Below are 22062 nucleotides of genomic sequence, written 5' to 3' on the forward strand. Positions count from 1 at the left end.
CAGCTTGCTTCTTAGGTTCATTTGATTGGAAAATCTTTTCCCAACCCTTTACTCTGAGGTAATGTCTGTCTTTGAAGCTGAGGTATGTTTCTTATATACAGCAGAAGGATGGATCCTATTTTCCTATCAATCCTGTTAGCCTGTGTCTTTTTATAGGTGAATTGAATCCATTGATATTAAGAGATATTAATGACCAGTGACTCTTAATTTCTATTTTTTTTTTTTTTGGTTTCTTTGTTGTTGTTGGTAGTGTGTGTGTGTTTCCCTTCTTTGTGATTTGCAGGTGTGAGATTATCTATTGCCTATGTCTTCATGCTTGCAGCTAGCTTCCTTGGGTTGGAGTTTTCCTTGTAGTACTTTCCATAGGGGTAGATTTGTCGATAGGTATTGTTAAATCTGGTTTTGTCCTGGAATATCTTGTTTTCTCTGTCCTATGGTGATTGAAAGTTTTGCTGGGTATAGTAGTCTAGGCTGACATCCGTGGTTTCTTAGTATCTGTAAAACGTCTGTCCAGGACCTTCTGGCTTTCAGAGTTGAATGTAATTCTGATAAGGCCTGCCTTTATATATTACTTGGCCTTTTACCTTTGCAGCCCTTAATATTTTTTCTTTATTTCTGTATGTTTAGTGTTTTGATTATTATGTGGCAAGGGAACTTTTTCTTGTGGTCCACCACACTTGGTGTACTGTAAGCTTCTTGTATCTTCATACCCATTTCCTTCTTTAGGTTGTCCTTTGAGCTGAAATCCAACTCCTCCTATCTGATCTTTTCTTTTTTTTCTTTTTCTTTTTTTTTTTTTTTTGGTATTTTTCAAGACAGGGTTTCTCTGTGTAGCTTTGTGCCTTTCCTGGAACTCACTTGGTAGCCCAGGCTGGCCTCGAACTCACAGAGATCTGCCTGCCTCTGCCTCCCAAGTGCTGGGATTAAAGGCGTGCGCCACCACCGCCCGGGTTATCTGATCTTTTCATGGTGTCCCAGATTTCCTAGATGTTTTGTGTTAAGAATTTGTTGGATTTAGCTGAGCGGTGGTGGTGCACACCTTTAATCCTAGCACTCAGGAGGCAGAGCCAGGTGGATCTTTGTGAGTTGGAGGCCAGCCTGGTCTACAGAGTGAGATCCAGGAAAGGCACAAAGCTACTCAGAGAAACCCTGTCTCGAACCCCCCCCCCCAAAAAAAAAAGAAAGAAAGAATTTGTTGGATTTAACATTTTTTTTGACCAGTGAATCTATTTCCTCTATTGTATCTTCACCACCCGAGTCTCACTTTCATCTCTTGTATTCTGTTGGTTATGTTTGCCTCTGTAGTTCCTGTTCATTTATCCAGATTTTCTAGTTTAGAATTCCATTGGTTTGTTTTCTTTATTGCCTCTATTTCAATTTTCAGGTCTTTAACTGTTTCCTTCACCTGTTTTATTGTGTTGTTGTTGTTTAATTTTTTTTTTTTGCTTGTTTTTTGTTTTGGCTTGGCTTTCTTGGCTTTAAGGTATTTACTGATTTCAATTTTTGTCTTTTCCTTGATGTCTTTAAGGGAATTTTTCATTTCTTCTTTAAGGGCCTCTATTATTTTCATGAAGTTATTTTTAAGGTCATTTTCTTCTGCTTGATCTGTGTTGGGATGTTCAGGTCTTGCTGTTGTAGAACCACTAGGTTCTGGTAGTGCCATAGTATTCTTTATGTTGTTGAATGTATTCTTACACTGCCATTTACCCATCTAGGTTTGGAATATTTATAGGTACAGGTGTTGATTCTTGGGATGTCTCTGTTGGGTTTGTCTTTTATTCCTTTATTGTTTGTTTCCTTTATTGTCTTTTGGCCTGAATGGCCAAGGGTTTTGGTGACTGGCTGGTTGTCAGGTCAAGTATGGTTGTCTCAGCTGAGGTTTGTGGGGGTCTGGGTATCTACGTCCAGCATATCATTCAGTTCTTCTGGCTGGTGTGTGCTTTACTTGTGCCTATGGGGTCTGTTATTCCAACTGATGTGGGTTGTGTCTGTGCTTGTTCTTCCAATTGGTGTGGGTAGCGCTTGTGCCTATAGGGTCTGCTGGTGTTGCTGGAGAAGGCTGTTGATGGAGAGGATGCTGGGTAGATGGGGTTGGGCATCAGAATGAGTCTGTTCTTCCAACTGGTGTAGGTGGTGCTTGTACCTATAGGGGCTGCTGTTCTTCTAACTGCTGTAGGTGGAGCTTGTGCCTCTAGAGGCTGTTGATGTTAAGGGGGATGGTTGGTCAGGGGGAGGATGATGGGTTTGGTGGGTTTGGGTGGCAGAGTGGGTCTTGTAGGTTATATTGTCCAACGAATGGCATTGGTGGTGCCGGCAGGACTCTTAGCTCCTGACAGGCTGCTGGGACTGAGATGGGAGGGGAAGCTGCACAGGATGTGCCCTGGGGCTTAGGACCTAGAGACTGGGGCGGTTTAGTTGGGAGACCAGTCACTCACTTCTTCTAGGTGGTGTAGGTGGTGCTCGTTCCTCTAGGCGGTGTTGTTTGTTTGTTTTTTTTACTCTTTTTGGGGGAGACCTGCCAGCCAGCTCCCAAACAAATCATACATGGAGGCTTATTATTACTTATGAATGTCTGGCCTTAGCTTGGCTTGTTGCTAGCCAACTTTCCTTATCTTAAATTATCCCATCTACCTTTTGCCTCTGGGCTTTCCCTGTTCTCTAACTTCTGTAAATCTTACTCTTACTCCATGGCTTGCTGTGTAGCTGGGTGACTGGCCCCTAGAGTCCTCCTCCTTCTCTGGCTCCTAGATCTTAGCTCTCTTTTCCTAGAAATCCAGATTTCTCCTTCTATTTATACTTTCTGCCTGCCACCCCTGCCTATCTTTCTCCTGCCTTGCTATTGGCCAGTTCTTTATTAGACCAACAGGTGTTTTAGACAGGCACAGTAATACAGCTTCACAGAGTTAAACAAATGCAACACAAACAAAGTAATACACCGTAGAATATCCTACTACATTCCCCCTTTTTGTCTAAATAAAAATAAAGGTTTTAACTTTAACATAGTATAACTACATACAACCAAAACAGTTACCTAGTAAGAATTAATTTACAGTATTTAGTCCATTTGTAGTTAGCATATTTAAAGAAAATAATGCATTATCTATCCTATCTTAGTGAATCAATAAATTTACACCTAATTTACTATCTATCATAACTAAGGAAAACTGAAGCTGTAGCTGTTTAGTCTTCAACACCATCAAAGACCCAGAAGAATGTAATATTATCTAAAAACAAGATATTTGGCTGCCTGGCCAGTCACCCAAAGTTCCTCTGCAATATTGAGGTCCCCATCTTCAGCCTACAGGCCTAGAGTATCTGGCAGACATTTTTATGGAGTAAGAATTTTGAACTGTCCTGCCTTGTTTTGGCAAAGTTCATCAGTCATTTTCCTGTGTCCTGAAGAATGTCTGGCAAACCCTTAAGTGAAGTCGGAATTTTGAAGACTTGTCCTGCCTTGTTTTGGCAAAGTTCAACAGTTATTTTTCCTGTATGTCCTGTATGTCTAGTCTGCATAGCACATTGTTAGCAAAGGCAAGAACAGTTTCTTTGCCTAGTAGCTAACTTTGCCACAATGAAAGCAAACTCCACAAAGAGTTTCTTCAGTGCCCATCATTCTCTCTGAAGTAAATTGGTGCTGCAAGGAGCAGATGTGTCTCATTGTCATGAAAAGCCCTAAGTTAACGAAACATTTTAAATGCCATATTCTGTACATCTTTGAAAGGTTTGAAGACCATCCATCTATCTAAAATATATCTATTTAACCTAGAAAACATACATAACATATCTACAATTTTGATTGTTATAAATGACTAGCTAGTAACCTATGTTTCCTGATTATCCTATATTGTTTATAATAATAGCTTTCAAAAACTAGAACTTCATTCTACATTTCCAAATGAACTGCATAGGCACAATACTTTAAACTAAAATAGAAACATACATACAATATGTTGTAACAAAAATAACCTTAAATTTTTATCAATATACAAAAATCTTTAAACGAGTAGAAACATATATACAGTGTAACAAAAATAACTTTAAATTTGTATCAATATTCTATATCCCCCTAAATGATAACAAACATCCATAACCTACCAAATAACCAAAAACCAACCCACCCCCTAACTCTTGGGAATGTGGGCGTAGTTTTCTTCATACTGCTTCCTGCTGTCTGTGGGTCCCAGAGAGAAAATTTTGAGATAATTAACAAGGCCTGTGAAAGACCACTAGTAACTTTTGCTGGTAGATATCACTTGTCAAGTTTCAGGAGGTCTCACCTGATCAAACCTGACACATACTAACCCTGAAGGAATACACAGCCTCTCATCTCCTGTGTGAACAAAACTCCAAAGCATTTTTGATTTCCATTTGACAAATATATTTTTTGACTTTTTAAAAGGTAAGGCTTTCCTAAAGTATATAGACTGATTTATTTCAATAGTCCCTCTTTCAATTCCAGGTCTCTTTGCAGCTGTCTTTTGCTTTTCAACAATCAAAAAATTGTTGAACAATAACATACAGGATCCAGACTACCAATGTATTTCCCATCTTACGTGGCTTTGTTCTTTTACTCTGTCTTTAGAGACTTTATTTTATAAACTATTCTTTTTTTTTTTTATTTTTTTTTTAATGACTATACCCTTTTCCTTTTCTTAAGCCTGCGCACATTGTCTTGGTCCAATATTTGGGTTCTGAATGCCAGGCCAGATGTGAAACTCGAGGCCAGTTGGAGGTTTGTCTGACCAGGAACCACATTCAACCTTCCTAGAGCTCTATAATGCTGATGCTTAATTTTTTGTTCTTTTTTAATGTACTAACTGCTCAAGGACTTGCTGATTGGCAGAAGCAGTCCGGCTAAAAGTCTTAAAAGGAGCCGATTTTTTTTTTTTTTTTTTTTTTTAAAACTCTGCTTTCTTAAGACTTGCATGGAAATAAGGGCCCATGTTGGAAAGCCAAAATGTTGTTGGGGGTTTTTACCTTTTTACTCTTTCGGGGGACCGGACATCCACCTCCCATATAAATACACAGAGGCTTTTCCCCCCCCACTTATAAATGCCTGACCTTAGCTTGGCTTATTTTCTAGTCAGCTTTTCTTAACGTAAATTATCCTGTCTACCTTTTGTTTCTGGGCCTTTCCTATTCTCTGACTTCTGTAACTCTTACTCTTAACCCCTGGCTTGCTGTGTAGCTGGGTCCGGCCTATCCTTTCTCCTGCCTTGCTATTGGCCAGTTCTTTATTAGACCAGCTGGTGTTTTACACAGGCACAGTAACACAGCTTCACAGAGTTAAACAAATGCAACGTAAACAAAAGTAACACCTTAAAATATTCTACTACATCTAGGTGTAGGCGAATTTCTAAGTGGTCTTATTAAATAAAAACACAGAGGCAAATATAGGGTGAAAGCCTTAGAGGATCAGGGAAATAGTGAGAGCCACCAACCAACCTTACCTCACCAGCTCTGCAACTTCCAAAATGCCACCACTTCCTGTCTACCCAGGCTTTTATTGCCTTGCTGTTCTGCCCTCTCATTGGCTCCTAGCCCAGCAACCTCACTTCCTTGTCAACGCCTGTCTGTACAGACCTCCAGGTCTCTATGGTTGGTACTAGGATTAAAGGTGTGTGCCACCACGCTTGGCTCTGTTACCCAGTGTGGCTTGAACACACAGAGACCCTACCTGCCAAGTGATGGGATTAAGGGCGTGTACTAGCTATCACTGCCTGACTTTTGTGTTAACTTAAAACGGCTTGCTATTTCCTCTGATCTCCAGGCAAACTTTATTTATTAAGATACAAATGAAATATCACTACATCTAGGGGCTGCTTCATTGTTGGCTAGGGATGGTTGGCTGGGGGCGGGAAGTGAGGGGAGAATGGCGGGTTCAGTGGGTTTGGGCATCAGAGTGGGTCTTGTAGATTACAGAGTCCAGTGAGTGGGGGCTGAGATAGCATTTTCCTTTCCTCAAAGTTGTGCTAATGTTGCTATGCATTTGATTTTAGTATTTTTATCATGTATTATTCAATTCTATAACTAGATAGCAGATTCATAAATATTTTGTTTTCTAAAATCATGTATTGGGTAGGATTATACCTTAACATTTTTTTTTTTTTTGGTTTTTCGAGACAGGGTTTCTCTGTGTAGCTTTGTGCCTTTTCCTGGAACTCACTTGGTAGCCCAGGCTGGCCTTGAACTCACAGAGATCCGCCTGGCTCTGCCTCCCAAGTGCTGGGATTAAAGGCGTGCGCCACCACCACCCGGCTAATATTTTTTAATATATCTTTTTTGTGATGCATTGGGTAAATACATGTAAAATGATAGTTTTCATCTCAGAATTTCTGTTAGCATTGTGATTCCAAGGTTACTGAGAAAGATTGCTAAATAACTTACTCTGTGCTAAATCCTATGACTAGCCTGCTATGTGGAATTATTTTATTTTTTCAAAATGCTTTTAAATTTTCTTTGTTACTTTAAAATGTTATTTTAGTGACACTGCTAAATTATATCTTATAGATTAGATTTTCTTGCTAAAGATTTTAATACTTCCTTGAAGGAATAATTAAATTGGTGATTATAACCTGAAAACTAGTTTTAAGTCATTTCTTTCAATTTAATAAACATCAGTGAGAAGCTATGAATGAAATCTATTTTAATTTCTTATTTTGTTAAAAAGGAATTTTCAGCCGGGCGGTGGTGGCGCACGCCTTTAATCCCAGCACTCGGGAGGCAGAGTCAGGCGAATCTCTGTGAGTTCGAGGCCAGCCTGGGCTACCAAGTGACTTCCAGGAAAGGCGCAAAGCTACGTAGAGAAACCCTGTCTCGAAAAACAAAAAAAAACAAAAAAAAAAAAAAAAGGAATTTTCAGATCACTGCCAAGTTTTATGTTTTGTTTAAAAATATTGGAAATGTTGAGATGATTATATAATACCTTATTGTTGTGCTTACCAAGATGCAACCTTGATCATGTTTAAAAATATGTTTTCCCCCTTTAAAAAGATAACTCACGATTAATATGGAATACACATTTGTTAGTGACTCAATATTTTGTGGTCTTGCACACAAATCCATTCTGTTGTTTGCTGTTAAAATGAGAGACAGCAGTTACTTCTGAATGATGTCACTGTATAGGGATCCTGAGAGAACTTAGTGTGAATAGTGAGTAATCTACCTGTAGCAGGCTTTCTGGGACCTCTAGCCCCCAAATCATGACATAGAAAATTATTACCAGTTATCAGTGCTTAGCCTTAGTTTAGGCTTGTCCCACTAGCTCTTATAATTTATTTTTACCTATTTCTCTTCATCTACATTTTGCCTTGGGTCTTCTTACCTTTCTTTCATTCCTCATTTCCTACTTTCCTGCATCCTCTATGTCTGTCTGTCTGGCAGCTGCCTGGCTAGCTGACCCCTGGTGTCTCCCTTCCTTCTCCCTTTTTCTCTCCTTAACCTAAATTCCCTCTCCTACTTATTCTCTTTGTCCACCAGCCCCACCTATTCCTCTACTGCATATCTATTGGTCGTTCAGCTTTTTATTAGACCAATCAGGTACCTTAGACAGGCGAGGTAAAACAAATGCAACACATCTTTATAGCTAAACAATTATTCTGGAACAGAAACAGATGTAACACATCTTTACTTATTTAAACAAATATTCTATTCCACAACATCTACTGCTTCTATTTATTGCTCCCTTTCAACCTATATGTTTTATTACACTCACTTCAGATCTCATTATTGTTACTCAACCTGCAGAGGTTCAGGACTCCTGAGGCTGACAGTGAGGGCATTGCTGAGAGAAAAATTACACAAAAGGCAAAACTATGAGTTCCTATGATATAGCTGAAAAGATGATAAAAGCCTCAGTAGAGAAACTGGAAGTGTAGCAGGACAGGCCCATAGGGTCGAGGAAATTGGCTCAGACCAGTAGCCAAGGCATGCACATTATGTACTCCTTAAGAGCCAACCTGGAGTCTGCCTGAGGACCTAGCAACAATCGCTGTCAGAATTCCTGATCATGCCCAGCCAATGAGGGAAGACCACACAGACTGGGTGCTGGGAGGAGGGTATATAAGGCCTACCTTGTTTTAAATAAATGAGTTCGTTATTTGCTTTCAATGGACTCCCAGTGTCTGTGTCGTTGAGGCTGTGCCTTCTCATCCCTATCCCTGAGGGAGCTGTTAGGATCCAACATGGAAGAACTTAACACAATAGAAGAAGCTTTGCCTCACAAGTAGGCATTTTTTTCATCATATTCTCCCTGAGCTGGTATTTTCTATATGACAGTTAAGATCCACCGAGGAGAAATAGGTGTAATTGTAGTAAAGATAGTAACAGGAGTAGTCAAAATAACACCATCATTGTTTGTTCATTTTATTGACAAAATTCTCTATGCATAGAACTATGCCTGGGTTTTAACATACAGTGTATATATGCATGAAAACTTAAATTTATATGCAAAATTACCAACTATATACCATCACTGAAGGTAGGAAATAGAACAAGGCCAGTAACTCAAGAACTATATATCCACTACTCTTTCCAAAGAAAAATGTCTACTCCTCCAGAAGGTAACCATTTTGTTGTATCTTTTTGTTTTTCTTGTGATGGTGGTTATTGAACCTAGGGATATGTAAGTACTAAACATAGGCTGTATCACTGAGTTACATCCCCGACCTTAATTGCATCTTAAAAATACCTTTACCATGTCTTCATGAATCTGTGAATAGTATGGCTTAATGATTTCTGTTATGAATGAAATGACACTGTGAATATTCTTGTCTGTTTTGCTTGTCTGTAAGAGTCAGCCATGTGCAATTATAATTTATCTATGCTCACTATTTTATATTCCACTTTACCTACCACATATACACACACATACACAGAGAGACAGAAACAGAGAGAGTACACATCTAATTTCATGCTCTAGCCCATGCTGGCCTTGGACTCTGGCAGTCCTCTTCCCGCAGCCTCCTAAGTGCTCGCATTGCAGGTGTCTCCACCATGGCTGGGAAGAAGCATCAGACCTTTTGTAAATGTGTGTGTGACTGGGAAGGTGGCCCCATGAGTAAATCACTTGCTGAACAAGCGTGAAGACCATGTCAAAGCCAGGTCAGTGTGGCGGCCTGCCTGTAGGTCCAGAGCACAGGAGGCAGATTTCTAGGAGCAAGCCGGCTAGCCAGACTAACTGAAATGGGCAAGCTCTAGACTCAGTGAGAGACTCTGCCTCAGTATATAAGGGAGAGAATGACCAGGGAACATACCCAGTGCCAACTTTGGGCATCCACGTGTACACACAGATATGTGAGCATACATGCGCACTACACCCCAAAAAATTGTAATTGATATAAATATTTGTCTAAAAGTAACATTTTATAACTAGAGGTTTTATTTTACAAGTAAAAATAGAATTCAAAAATGCATTTTCACTGGTTTATGACATGTGACTCCTGCGTGAGCCTGGTGAAATCAATGTTCAGTCTCCACACTTGTACAAGCAGTGCACGGTCAGCACTCTGCTCTAGCTAGCGCTTCTTCTCTCTGTCCTTAGGCACTGTTCAGATCCTATCAATGCAGGTGAGCTTTGTCTTTCCAGTTGTGTGTGCAGTGGAACCAGACATGCTACTCTTACTGTGCGGAATTTCTTCTGCTTATTAGTCCTTGTCTTGGAGGCTCATTCCTCTTGCTACATCATCATTCCTTACTGCTGAGCGTTACTCTATAGCCCATATAAGCCATACTTTATTTTCCATTCTGCTTTAAGTAGTATCTGACTTAGGGCATTGATGGATAATAATAAATGTTGGTATGAACATTCCTGTAGTATTTAGTGAATACAAACACACACACACGTGCACACACACACACACACACACACACACACAGAGGGAGAGAGAGCAAGAGCGAGAGAGAGAGCGCTATATCTTCTAGTTATATGTCTTTTGGATATCTCCAATTTGAGCCTTTCTGCTAGAATTTTCCAGAATGACTGTACCACCTTATATTCTCTTGAATACTGGAAGACAGTAACAGCTGTTTTGAATGGTCATCAGACAGTATTGTCACACATACATACATTAAAAACAAACCACCATGCCCTGAACAACCATGCTATGTATAGAAATCAACACATTTGGCTGATACTAATAAGTACAGCTAAGATGGTCTGCTGTGCTTTTACTGTTTTAGATGGTTTAAACCAGAATCATTGAGTAGCGAAAATAAATTAGTCTTATGGAAAGCAATACAAGATATAGTAATAGTTAAATAACTGTATACTTAAATACCCTGAAGTCTAGCATGAGGAACCCACTAAAGTTGTAATAGCTTTTTAATACTTAGTTACTATTAAAATAACCGAAACAATAAAGAATATATATACATTATGGTAGAAAGTCATATTTTAGGTATGTTACAGGCTTTGTCGTAAATTTGAAACATTTTTCCCATGGAATTTCTGAAATGTTTTTAAAGTCTTTTAAAGTTTTATTGCAAGTGAAGCAATAAAGTAAAGAAGAAATCCAATTACTTTATGTGCAAAGCTTTCATTTTCTACTTAATGAAAGAAAGACTTTGGCTCAATAAGCATGCAAGCACACAATCCTTTTTTGTAAATTAGAAATTTTCTTAAATAGAAAGTAAGGAAATACCTTCTCAGTAAATGCTTTGAGAGAAAGTAGTTTTACTGAGTTAAAGCCTCCAGTTAAGTGCATCTTGCAAGGTATAAGGCTCAACAATGAAATTAGATGTGTTGTTGAAAAGAATGAAACCATCTAGACTTTACTGAGTGCCCAATGTAGTGCAGACATCATTTTGAAGCCTTTCAGTATATTATTTCATAGTCGTCATGGTGCCTTGAGTTTGGTATGATTGTTCTTTTCATTCATTGCATGAACCTGAAAGATAGAGCCTTGGCAGTTTATTCCTGGTCACACAGCTGTTAAGTAGTGGCTAAGCTGAGCATCCACTAAGCATCCCGCCTTCCCAGCATGTACTGTGAACAATAATATACTGTGTGCACTGTCAGTGTATTCTCTACCATCCAAAAGGGGATTAAGAAAGGAGGGGGACATTACTTATCTGGCATGTGGCATGTGGCTGCAAGGGATGGGAAAAGACCTCCCTGCATCCGCACCCATCAACGCCTGAGGTAGATGGGAGAGCTGGCCCCATTACTCCTCTGTCATGTGGCCGAATGGGCAGGGGAGAGACCCTCTTACCCCTACACCCCTCAGGTGGGAGAGCTGGCCCTAAGATCCTAAGAGCAGGAGAGCTGGTCCTTCCCCTCATCAGCTGTAGCACTCAGGAGAGTGGCCCCTGTGCAACACAGAGCTGGCCCTGAAGGTGTAGGTGTGGGAAAACCGACCCTGAGGATGTGAAAGCTGGAGAACTGACCCCACCCCTTGTTCATTTCTGCAAGGGGTGAACTAGAAAGGGCAATGCTGGAGAGCTCACCCTGGTGACAGGAGATAGCTGTCAGGCTGACCAACCCTGCAACAACTACCCAGGCTCAGAACCAGGGTTAAGTGTTGACCCACCCCAACATCCACCCCATCTGTGGTCTGTGAGCACAGGGTTGGGGGTGTGGGAGGGTGTGGGTGGGAGAGGTTCTGCAGATCCAGGGCTACAGGATCTCCACGACACAGAGCAGCAATGGGATGTCCAGAAGAGTCCCAGTGAGGACCCAGTGTTATAGTGCAGTAGAGACCAGGGATCTCAAACTAAACCAGTGATTCTTTGCAACGAACACCTGCTTGTAAAGATGTATGGGTAAAGGGGTTTACTGCGTGACTCACTGCAGCTTCCATGATGAGATATTCCCTTTCTCCCCTTTTCTTTTTTTCCTTTTTTATCTAAAATTTTATTTTGTTTTATGGGGGGGGGGTTGCAGGAGCAGAGAGCGGATGCAAGGGGATGGGAGATGGGTGGGATCAGAATACATGATGTGAAAGACACAAAAATAAAAGCTTTAAAGAAAGGAGAAGGAACAGGAGGCAAAGAATCAGCTCTTGTTTCTACTAAGTGTTGTTCACTGTGCTAATAAGCATTTTGTGTGTGCTACTTAGGGATGGCAGTAATCCTGGGAAGTTTCAGTACAGTTATTATGCAAATTTAATATGAATGAATGCAAAGGAGAAAGAAAATTCATAAGGAAAAGTTGGCTTAAGGTCACATATAATAATTGGTGGAGCTCATCTTTCTAGAGGGTGGTTTCTGGGAAGGAGCTTATTATTGCCTTACTGTATTTTAGTTACTGTTCTTGTTGCTGTGAACAAAAGAAGCTACTTAAGAAGGGCTTATTTTGGCAACATGATATAATAAAAGGAATATGGACTTTGGAGTCAGGAAGAACTCAGTGATTATGATTAAAGCTTAATTTTAACTGAGTGTGATAATATACATCTGTAATGCCAGCACCCAGAATGGGGAAGCAGGAATTTGAGGCCAGCCTGGGCTACATAGTGAGACACTGTCAAAAATAATCTATAACAAAACAGACAAAATAAACCTGTAAAATTTGTAAGTATTCTTATAGTAGTCTGCCTTATGCCTAAAACTGAAGACAGCTAATATGTAACACATACACACAGTGTGTGACAGAATGTAATAGGTTCTTGGAACATAGCAATGAAGAGTCCCTGCCCTGCCACACCCATCCTGAAATCCTCAGTTTTTAATCTCACATACATGTCCACCCTGGCTTGCAGCAGCAATGTTTCAGTTATAGTTGAAAATTTCCTCCCTGTTTTTGTTCCCATACATTGTACTTCTATGTGTCTGCCTATCTTCTGGTTTGGGAGCAATATAGCTTGCCTTAAGATCTCATTTCTCTAATGAATCCAAAAGATGTCTAGTTTTTATCCCCACCCTTTCTACTTGTGAAATTCAGCAGCTTACAGATTCCTTATGTGCTGCTATCTGCATTAACTAGCCAGCTAAGGAACAGTGTTATCTCATTCTTGAGGATCAGCTATTACACCTGTTACTTAAAGGAACAGGAAATGTCAAAATATGACAGCTGAAAAGTAAGCTTTTATTTAGTTTTAGTCTGTGGAGAGCATTGTAAATTACCCAAAGACTGGGCAGTGGGGCGTCTACTAATAAAACTGTAATAATTTGAATGGGACTTCTACTGATTGGGAATCTCCATAGAGTTTATAAAATTGCTTTATCTGAATAGACTTAATAATGTATGTGCTTGTTGAAAAATTTTGCTTAGTAAATTATAGGTCTACCACACATTATCCCTACATAGTTGACTCAGTTTTTCTAATAAGTGGTTCTCAACCTTCCTAATGCTGTGACCCTTTAACACAGTTCCTCATGTTGTGGTGACCCCCAACCATAACATTATTTTTGTTGCTACTTCATAACTGTAATTTTACTAATATCAAGAACAGTGATGAAAAATCTGTGTTTTCCTCATGGTCTTAGGGCAACCCCTGTGCAAGGCTTGTTTAACCCCCAGATTGACACCGCTGCCTTATTACAAGGCAGATTCTCTGTGTGATGTCTATAGAAGCTGAATAAGTTAAATTACAGCAACTCTACATGTACTGTTTTCCACTTCTGAGCTGAATGTAAACTGTCAGAAGGGTAATAGTGAAATGAAGATGTGGTTGTCAAAATATTTTGATATTTACCTGTGCTCAATTTCTTTTCCTCCAATCTCAGCTAGCAAGAGTTGATAGTAGCTAGGAAATAATATGTGACCCAATTCTTCAAAAGTGTAACTTGCTGGTGGGATGACTCACAGTAAAGACACTTGCTGCCAAGCCTGAACTGAATGTTATCCCTGGACTCACAGGGTAGAAGGAGAGAACTGACTCTTCAAAGAAGTTTCCCTCTGAACTCCCCGCGTGTCATGGTATGCACACACCCATACATAGTCACACAAAATGAACAAATCAATAAAAATACAAAGAATCTGTGTCTGGTGATGCAGTCCTGTGGTCTCTGCTACTTGGGAGGTTGAGGACTACAAGTTGAAGGCTTACCTGGGTAACTTAGTGAGACTTTGACTCAAAATAAAGAGTAAAGAAGGAGGAGTTAGGAAAGTAGCTCAGCGATACCATTTTTCTATCATGGATTAGGTGACAGATTCAATCCCCAGTCCTAAGGGGAAAAGGTGTAATTTCATTTAGAGTTAAATATCTGTGTTCACTATTCAGTGGGCTCATTGTGTAAGAATTACCATCGTAAGTTCAAAAACCATGTTTACCTGTTTTAAAAAAATAATAAATGCTCTCAGATTCCTTATACTAACTTCACGAAAATTATGCATAAGTGAAACTGAAGATTTGTTTGATTAATAAAATAACCACTTAATCTAATGATTTACTCCAAAGGTGCAGAAGAAAGAAGATCAACAGCTCGAGCCTAAGAAAAGCACCAGCCCGAAAAATGCTGCAGAGCCCACTGTTGATCTGTTAGGACTTGGTAAGTAATGGAGATGCAAAACAATTGAAAACCTACTCAAAATGAACATACCATCCATTGCTTCAGCATTATTTCAAAGATGTGGTTTGAAATGGTCTGATAAGTGTGCTGAGCTCTAACAGAAAAGGCACATTTTAATAAGAAAAGCCAGGGTCTGTCAGCTCTGTTCTTTTCTGAAATAAAAGTAATGAATTCCTTGGGGGAAAAGATATCAAAGTAACCTTCAAAAGCTTGGTAGATGTGGCATTTCAACATTTAAGTAAACAAAGAGTCATGCCCCTCTTCCTCCTAGCCCCACTCAATTAAAAAAGGGGGGGATTCCCACCTCCTTAGTAAAATAATTCTGGATAACCTTATTAGCAAATATATAGATTCAAATTTAAATTTAATTATAGCTTAAGCAATGCATTTAAAATTTTGTTTTGCATATATTGTGCATAATAATGGGTTTCATTGTGGCATTTTCATATACACAATGTATTCTGACCGTACTCACCTCTCCTTTACCCTCTCTTATCCCCTTCCACTGCTTCTCAGCCCCTTCTTTTTCTCAGTGAGTCCCCCTTCTACTTCCATGTCTTACCTGTTTATGGGGTGTTCTGGATGACCCAGTGAGTTTAATTGGGGTTAGTACAAGGAGTATGGATGAGGGATTCTTTATAAGATGTGAGCAACTCACCAGTGGCTTCACCACTGAAGAAAATGTCTATCCTCCCATAACAATCATTAAATGCCCATAACTCTTGAGAGAGGGGCAAGGTCTCATGAACCCCTCATGTTCCACGATGAAATATTGAGGCCCAATTTTGTGTAGGTAAACTACAGCTTCTGAGTGTTCAAGAGTGCATTGGATGTATCATTCCTGTAAGACAGCATTCCACAACATCCCATCCCTTTCCTTTGCCTCTTACATTCTTTCACCCCCTCTTCTGTGATATTCCATGAGCCCTGGAGTGGATGACATTGATACCTCATTTGTAACTGAGCATTCAGTAGTCACTCATCCTCAGACTTTGACCTATCAAGTTTTTACATTAATCACTACTCACTGCAAACTGAAGCCTCCCTGACCAGCAGCACAAATGTATGTGCATAAACAGAAATATTTAGAAGATAATTTCTTAGACACATCACATTGATTTTATAAACAAACATCCCAATAGTACCTTCCTTCCTTATTAGGGCTTCTGACTTTCCTAGCCATGAACTTTTGAACAAGTTTGCAGTATCACATATGAATTCTCTTCTGTGAACTGTTGTAAGCATTGGAGCTCAGATGGAAAGGTATCCTGGTGGTTGGGAGCCAAGGAACACAACAAAGTCACTGTAAGACTAGCAGCTTACAGCCCTGCTCCAAGAAACGTTTCCCTAATGCAAGTGTAACAGTTCTGCTCCCACACAACAAACCTCATTCAAGAGATTTATTGGGAGGGATGAATCCAGGAGGGTGGCTTCCTTTAGCATGAGAAGCAGCAACAAACTGAACAGAGTAGAGAGCTAATACAGGGTTTAGGGGCTGGGGTCAAGTCAGGGTCAGGTTGCTTTTCTTTGGCCCAGGTCTCGGGTCAAATCAGGGGCAGAGTGTTTGTTCTTTCCTTGGCCTTTTTTTGCCCTACATGGACTGAGCCTCAAATCCAGTCAGAAAGTTGTTGGTCACCTCTATAGTCATGTTACTGTTGTATCAGTATCATGTCTATTAATTTGGTAGTACAGTGTGCAGATTCAATGAGTCACAATTCTTTCCTAGAAGCTTCCATAGTGCTTTCTGGAACTAACCAGCAGAGAAGAAACTTCTACTTCAGTACTTGCTTGATTTCTGTAAGTTCTATAACCAAAGGATGTAGTGTGTTCAGCAGTGGAATCTTGTCTTATAATCCTGGTAGGAAATGGCATACATCATCATTGGGGCCTTCCTGGCCAACAGCTCGTATGGAATTAGAACACCCTTGGCACTCTTTCCTTGAATAACTTATGGCTTCTGAGCACAGCTTTATCCACCTTTGCAGGGCACCTCTGTTCAAAGTCTGTCTTACTCTTTTTTGTTGTTGTTTAGTTTTTAGTTATCAAGTATCGGGTGTCCTCGTGGCTTTTCCCATACACACTTAGTTTTGCTTGGCCTCTTGCCCCATACTACTTAAACCTTTTTTATCTCCACTATCTCCTCTTCTCCTTTCATATTATATATCTTCTACTCCCCCACCCTAACTTAAAGCCTCTTTCTCTCGTGGGACCTTTGGTTTTCTGACTGCTAGCTAGATTTGAGATAGGTTTGGTGGAATTTGTTGACTAATTAATTAAATGTGAGAAATATGAGAAAAGGGAGAACTAAAGGAGGCCCTAACTATGTTTTAGACTGGACAGTCAGAAGAATAGAGTTTTCTGTAGAGGTGGGAAAGTCTGCAGGAATCTGGATGGAAGAATAGGAGTTTTGTTTGACTATAGTTAATTGGAAATATTTATTGTACTAAAAAAATTATTTTAATAGAAGGAAGTCTTAATTAGGTAGCTAGATGACGTAGGAGTTTAAAGAGAGGTCTAGATGAGGAATACAAAATTATATGTTCCCTGCTTGTAATTATTCATAATTAGGAAATTAGACCGGATCATTAACAAAGTGAGAATAGAGAGGTTTAAGAGGAAAAGAGCTTTAAGTTCTGTGCCCTGTGGTACTCAGTTATTTAGAGGCCAGCAAGTAAAACAAAAGACCTAGAAGGTGACCATGGAGGGATGAGTATAACGTAGGACATTGTAACACCCCATGTAAAGTAATGAAGCAAGAATGGGATGAGTTACACCCTGGTGACAAATTTCCTCAGAGTACTGGTGGAACATAGGGACAAAAAGGTTTATTTCTCATGCATGTTATGTCCATCAGAAGCTAGCTGATACTCTGCTCTGCCTTCTCTTCTCTTCAGCACCCAGGATGACAGCAGCCTCCCTCCTTCTGTCTCAAACAAGAATTGGCCAAATGTCTATACAAACAAAATGTAAATATTTTAACTTTGTTGGCCATAAAAATCTCTTGTAATAACTACTTAGCCATAAATAAATGCCTGAATGAATAGACTATGTTCTATTAAAACTTTATTTGTAGAAAAGGCAGAGGACCAAATGTTGCTGGAGGGCTTCTCTCCAGGTTCCCCAAGCCCCACAGTCCCACAATCCACTTATAAAATAATCACTCAGACACTTATATCACTTATAAACTGTATGGCCGTGGCAGGCTTCTTGCTAACTGTTCTTTTATCTTAAATTAACCCAGTTTTTATAAATCTATACCTTGCCACATGGCTGGTGGCTTACCGGTGTCTTCACATGCTGCTTGTCCTGGCAGTGGCTGCAGTCTCTCCCTCCTCAGCCTTCCACTTCCCAGAATTCTCCTCTCTCCTTGTCCCACCTACTTCCTGCCTGGCAACCTGCTTCCTGCCTGGTCACTGGCCATCAGTGTTTTATTTATATAGAGCAATATCCACAGCAGACCAAATGTAGCCTACAAACCATGGGTCCCATTCACTGCTGTGAATTATGGCAAAGGGATAGGAATGTATAGCAGGTCACATGCAGTCTCCTGAAGGTTATGTCTTTGGATTATTACTTGAATTTCAGTGGCAACATGGCCATTCAAGTGCCATTAAATATGTAGATAAAGTAAGGAAGAGAGGAAAGAGTAAACAGTTGTCACGTGTTTCTGGCGAATGAAGCAGAATGAAGGCTGAGAAAGCAGTACATCCAACACAAGTAATTAGAGTAACTTCAAGATGGTGGGAATGTGAAGATGATCGGTGGAATCTAAAAGACTGGAAGGCAAAAAAGAAACACATATCTATGATCCTTTAGAGGCACTGTCCATAAAGGTCTGGGGGCAGGGGAATGGAGGATATGGACAGGAAGGAAACAGTTCTTTCATGGTGACATTACAAGATGTTTACTGTTAGAAGTAGACATACAGGCTAGCCAGATCTGATTCCAGGACAAGGACAAACTGCTGTAACAGTTTCTTCTAATAACCTGGGGAGATGAGATCTAGTAGAAAACTGAAATAACTGGCCTCTGAGACATTCAGTAAACTACTAGGCTGAAAACAGATCAAATGAGGTTGTAGCTGAGCTACCACAGTTGATCCACAGACCTGAACACAAAAGAGTAAGTGGTTGTTAGCTGGTGCAGTCATGGGGTTAGTTACTATGCAGCATTATTGCAGGAGTTGAGAATTTGGTTGATAGCTCTGCTGTTATCATTTGTACAATAGTTAACTACTGTCACCCATACAAACAACTATAGGATATCAAGTAGCTTCTACTAGCTAACCTTTCTTACACACTTGAGCCTGTAGGCTACAACCGCACTCTTTGAGACAGTGAAAGGGCTTTAGGAAACTTTTCAGGGGAGAACCAAGGGTTTTTGGGAGGTTGTAATAAGGGTAAGGAAATGTTTGAAGAGTAAAGGAATATGTAGTGGATTTTACTGGTGATGACATTGGGCAGCAGGTTTAGACCATGCTCTAGAGTTCCAAAGAATGGGAAGGATAAGAGAAGGGCAGAAAAAGAGCTTCTTGCTGATAGAGCTTTAGAATGGGGAGTGGGAAGATTCTTATTCTAATCACATTCACACTTTCGGGTTATTGGTATTCCTAGATTCATTTAAAAATACTAAAAATACTAAAAAACAACAACAACAAAAAACCTGTAAGGATTTAATGAGCTCACAAACGCTCATGAGACTACAGAGAATCCAAGAAGCCTTTTACAGGCGAAGAGATGAGGCTAAGCAGTTAATGTGCTACCACTCACTGCTCTTGCATAGACTCCATGTTCGGTTCCCAGCAGTCATATCAGGAGGCTCCCAAGCACCCATAACCCCCAGGCCTCATGCACATTACCCCCCTGCCCCAACACACAAACACACACACAGTCAAAAATAAATCTTCAATTCTTTAATTTAAAAAGACCCCACTTAGCCTAGAGAAAACAGTGATCCTACGTCTGGATCATATGGTGTTTGCCTTGGGCAACAGACAAATTTTCTGCATAGGAGCATGCTCTCCTCTCCAATAAGATTGCTCCCCTACTTTTTATGAGGAGGGGAGTTAGAAGGTATCCTTCCAGGTGAGGATGTGCTTTAGGTGAAAGGCTTGAGAAGAAGCCTAACTCATTGGTGTGAAACATTACCTTCCTGGTTTCAGTTCAGCCTTTTATAAACAGTTCCTACAGTGCTTTTGTTTTGTGGCCATGTGTATACTGCATGCACGCTGCAGAGCAACCTGGCCCCTTCACCCGAACATTGACCAGCAGTCCTGCTTGTTTGTGCTCTCTTGTGTTCCCCCTCCCCTGTGTGTGCGCGTCCGCGCACATGCGCACACCTTTGAATTGCTGAGGGTGTCTGAGAGCATCATGTGTCCTTTGTACCCAGAAACTATTTCATGAGAAATCAATTATTATTTAGCTTAGGAGAGTAGACAGTTTCTATCTTTAATAAAGTTTTTGTTTTTTTTTTTTTGCCTTAATCTTAGCATAATCTGGTAAATTTCTACCAAACCATTTCATGTTTGCAATACATGAACTATTTATCTTTGGTCTGTGGAGAACTTTTGGAAATTAATTTGTTTTATATGATTTGACTTCATATTGAAGGGATATCTTGTTTTTTTGAGGATATATATAAAATGGTACAGGTATATGTAGATACTAGCAATCAGTTCTACTAAGACATTGGGTAAGCCACATCTAAGCAGTCTCATATGACAGCTGTCAGTGTGTGTGCCTCCTGAAAGATTGTCAGGGCTTCCTTCTGCACAGCATTGTAGTATCTGTTCATGAGGGCATACCCAACTTAAAGCTGGCCAGGTTTTAGGACAGTACAGTGTCTTCCCCCCGGCATAGTAGACTGGCAGCTCGGCACAGGACAGGACAGACAGTGCAAGAGAGCAAAAATTACCTTTTAAGGGCACCTCAGTTTTTTTTGTTTGTTTGTTTGTTTGGGTTTTTTTGGCAAGTTAGCCGAAACACCATATATTTAGCAGTAATAAAGAGTAAAAAATAACTAGCTAGTACTAGTTAGCTTTCAGACACTTTTTAAACCAAATTAGGAAACAATTTAAAGCTTGGAGTTTTTAAGTGCTTCGGTGACTGGTGACTTGAATTTAAAAATTAATTCACATGGGGCTTATTTTACCCCATAAAGCAAGGAATATATTTTAATACAGAGGGATTCCAAAAAAATTTCTATTAAGAGAAAAAGTTTTAAATGACTTCTTGACTAAAGAACCAATATGAACATTTAGAAAGCTTCAAGAACTTTACTACTACAAAGAGTGTGTCTGCGACTCATGGAGGCAGCCTCCTTGACTTGATCAACACTGGCTCTACATCCAGCCCATCCATTCTGTGATTGGGCTTGCTGGCTCAGTAGGTAACTGAGGAATTGGACTTGGCAGCTTTCATTGTGATAGGGTATCCTAAAGGCTAAATGTTCATGCTCCTCTGTCAAAAATGGTAATGAAAAATACAACATCCATTTGCTTATCAACTTCTTACCTGCCTTATACTAGATTGGTGATGCATAAAAGTTCATGTTGCTCTTTGGCATCATTTCATCATGTGTGCAAATAGATTATGACCACCTAATGACTCTGACATTGAAGTCAAAGATGAATGCAGTTAGTATTTAATGAGTACCAGCAGAGTTTGTTGATCACTAGTAAATATCAGAAAAGGAATCTAGGGGTATTTACAGTTGTGCATATAGAAAATAGAGTTGCATTTTTAAAGAAAGAAAAATGTGGCTAAGGGAATTGCTTCTGGGGACTTAGTTTGAAATCTGGATTAATGCTAATGTTTAAATTTCAAGTTCCATTTTCTTTAATTTCATCAGTTAGTTTTCTTGCTGGTGTTGCTGCTAATTAAAGAAAACAGCTTGCACTGTGTATACTTAATTTCAGGTAAAATTTAATGGCTTATAACAGCCTCCTTGGCAGTGACAACTCAGTTAGAAGCAACTCTCCAGATCAAGACAGCTGTTAGTGCTGTCTCTGTCTCTGTCTCTGTCTCTCTCTCTGTCTCTGTCTCTGCCTCTCTCTCTCTCTCTCTCTCACACACACACACACATTCATCTTTTTAGAGCATTTTATGAACTATAATCTGTTTGCATTTCATTGAGCAGGCAGCTCTGGAGGGTCTATCAGGTGATGTGCTAGGACAATTGGAACTGTAGTTCTGTAGGAGAATGAGATGCATATCCGGCTAGCAGGGCAGTTGGTGTAGGCTTCTCTGTTCTTGAGTTGTTTTGTGTGATACTCTGAAAACAGTGATAGGTTGAACTATGGCAGTGATTTGGAAACATATTCCTGATTAGGAGAACTCCAGCCTCTTTCATAAGTGAACTGGAAAGGAAAAGCCCTGGTGTTAGGAAGCACTTGTAACACAAATGGATAGTAGTGTGCAAGTTTGTGAGCAAGGAGGACTTAGCCAAGGATGCTGGCAGCTGAGTGTCTCAGGTGCACCAGTTTGTTAACCTTTCTTGAAATCCTTCACTTATTATTATAAACCTTTGAGGTGATAAAAGAACTAGATGGAGATTAGAGAAATATTAGAATTCAAATATGTGTTATTAAAGTACAAAGTAGTCTTAGTCCTT

At 39.9% G+C, this 22062-nt stretch overlaps 1 protein-coding gene across 7 annotated transcripts in view; it reads left to right on the forward strand.

The window, feature by feature from the left end:
• Smap1 (small ArfGAP 1) overlaps positions 1-22062 on the forward strand; it is a 102017-nt gene that overhangs the window by 68472 nt on the left and 11483 nt on the right. For all 7 annotated transcript variants that reach the window (XM_028867999.2, XM_037199638.1, XM_037199639.1 and 4 more), the window contains one exon: positions 14340-14430. In XM_028867999.2, the coding sequence (XP_028723832.1) occupies positions 14340-14430 (91 nt within the window). The remainder of the gene's footprint in view (positions 1-14339; positions 14431-22062) is intronic.

The sequence above is a fragment of the Peromyscus leucopus genome, chromosome 16_21 (assembly GCF_004664715.2).
Source record: "Peromyscus leucopus breed LL Stock chromosome 16_21, UCI_PerLeu_2.1, whole genome shotgun sequence".
NCBI lineage: Eukaryota > Metazoa > Chordata > Mammalia > Rodentia > Cricetidae > Peromyscus > Peromyscus leucopus.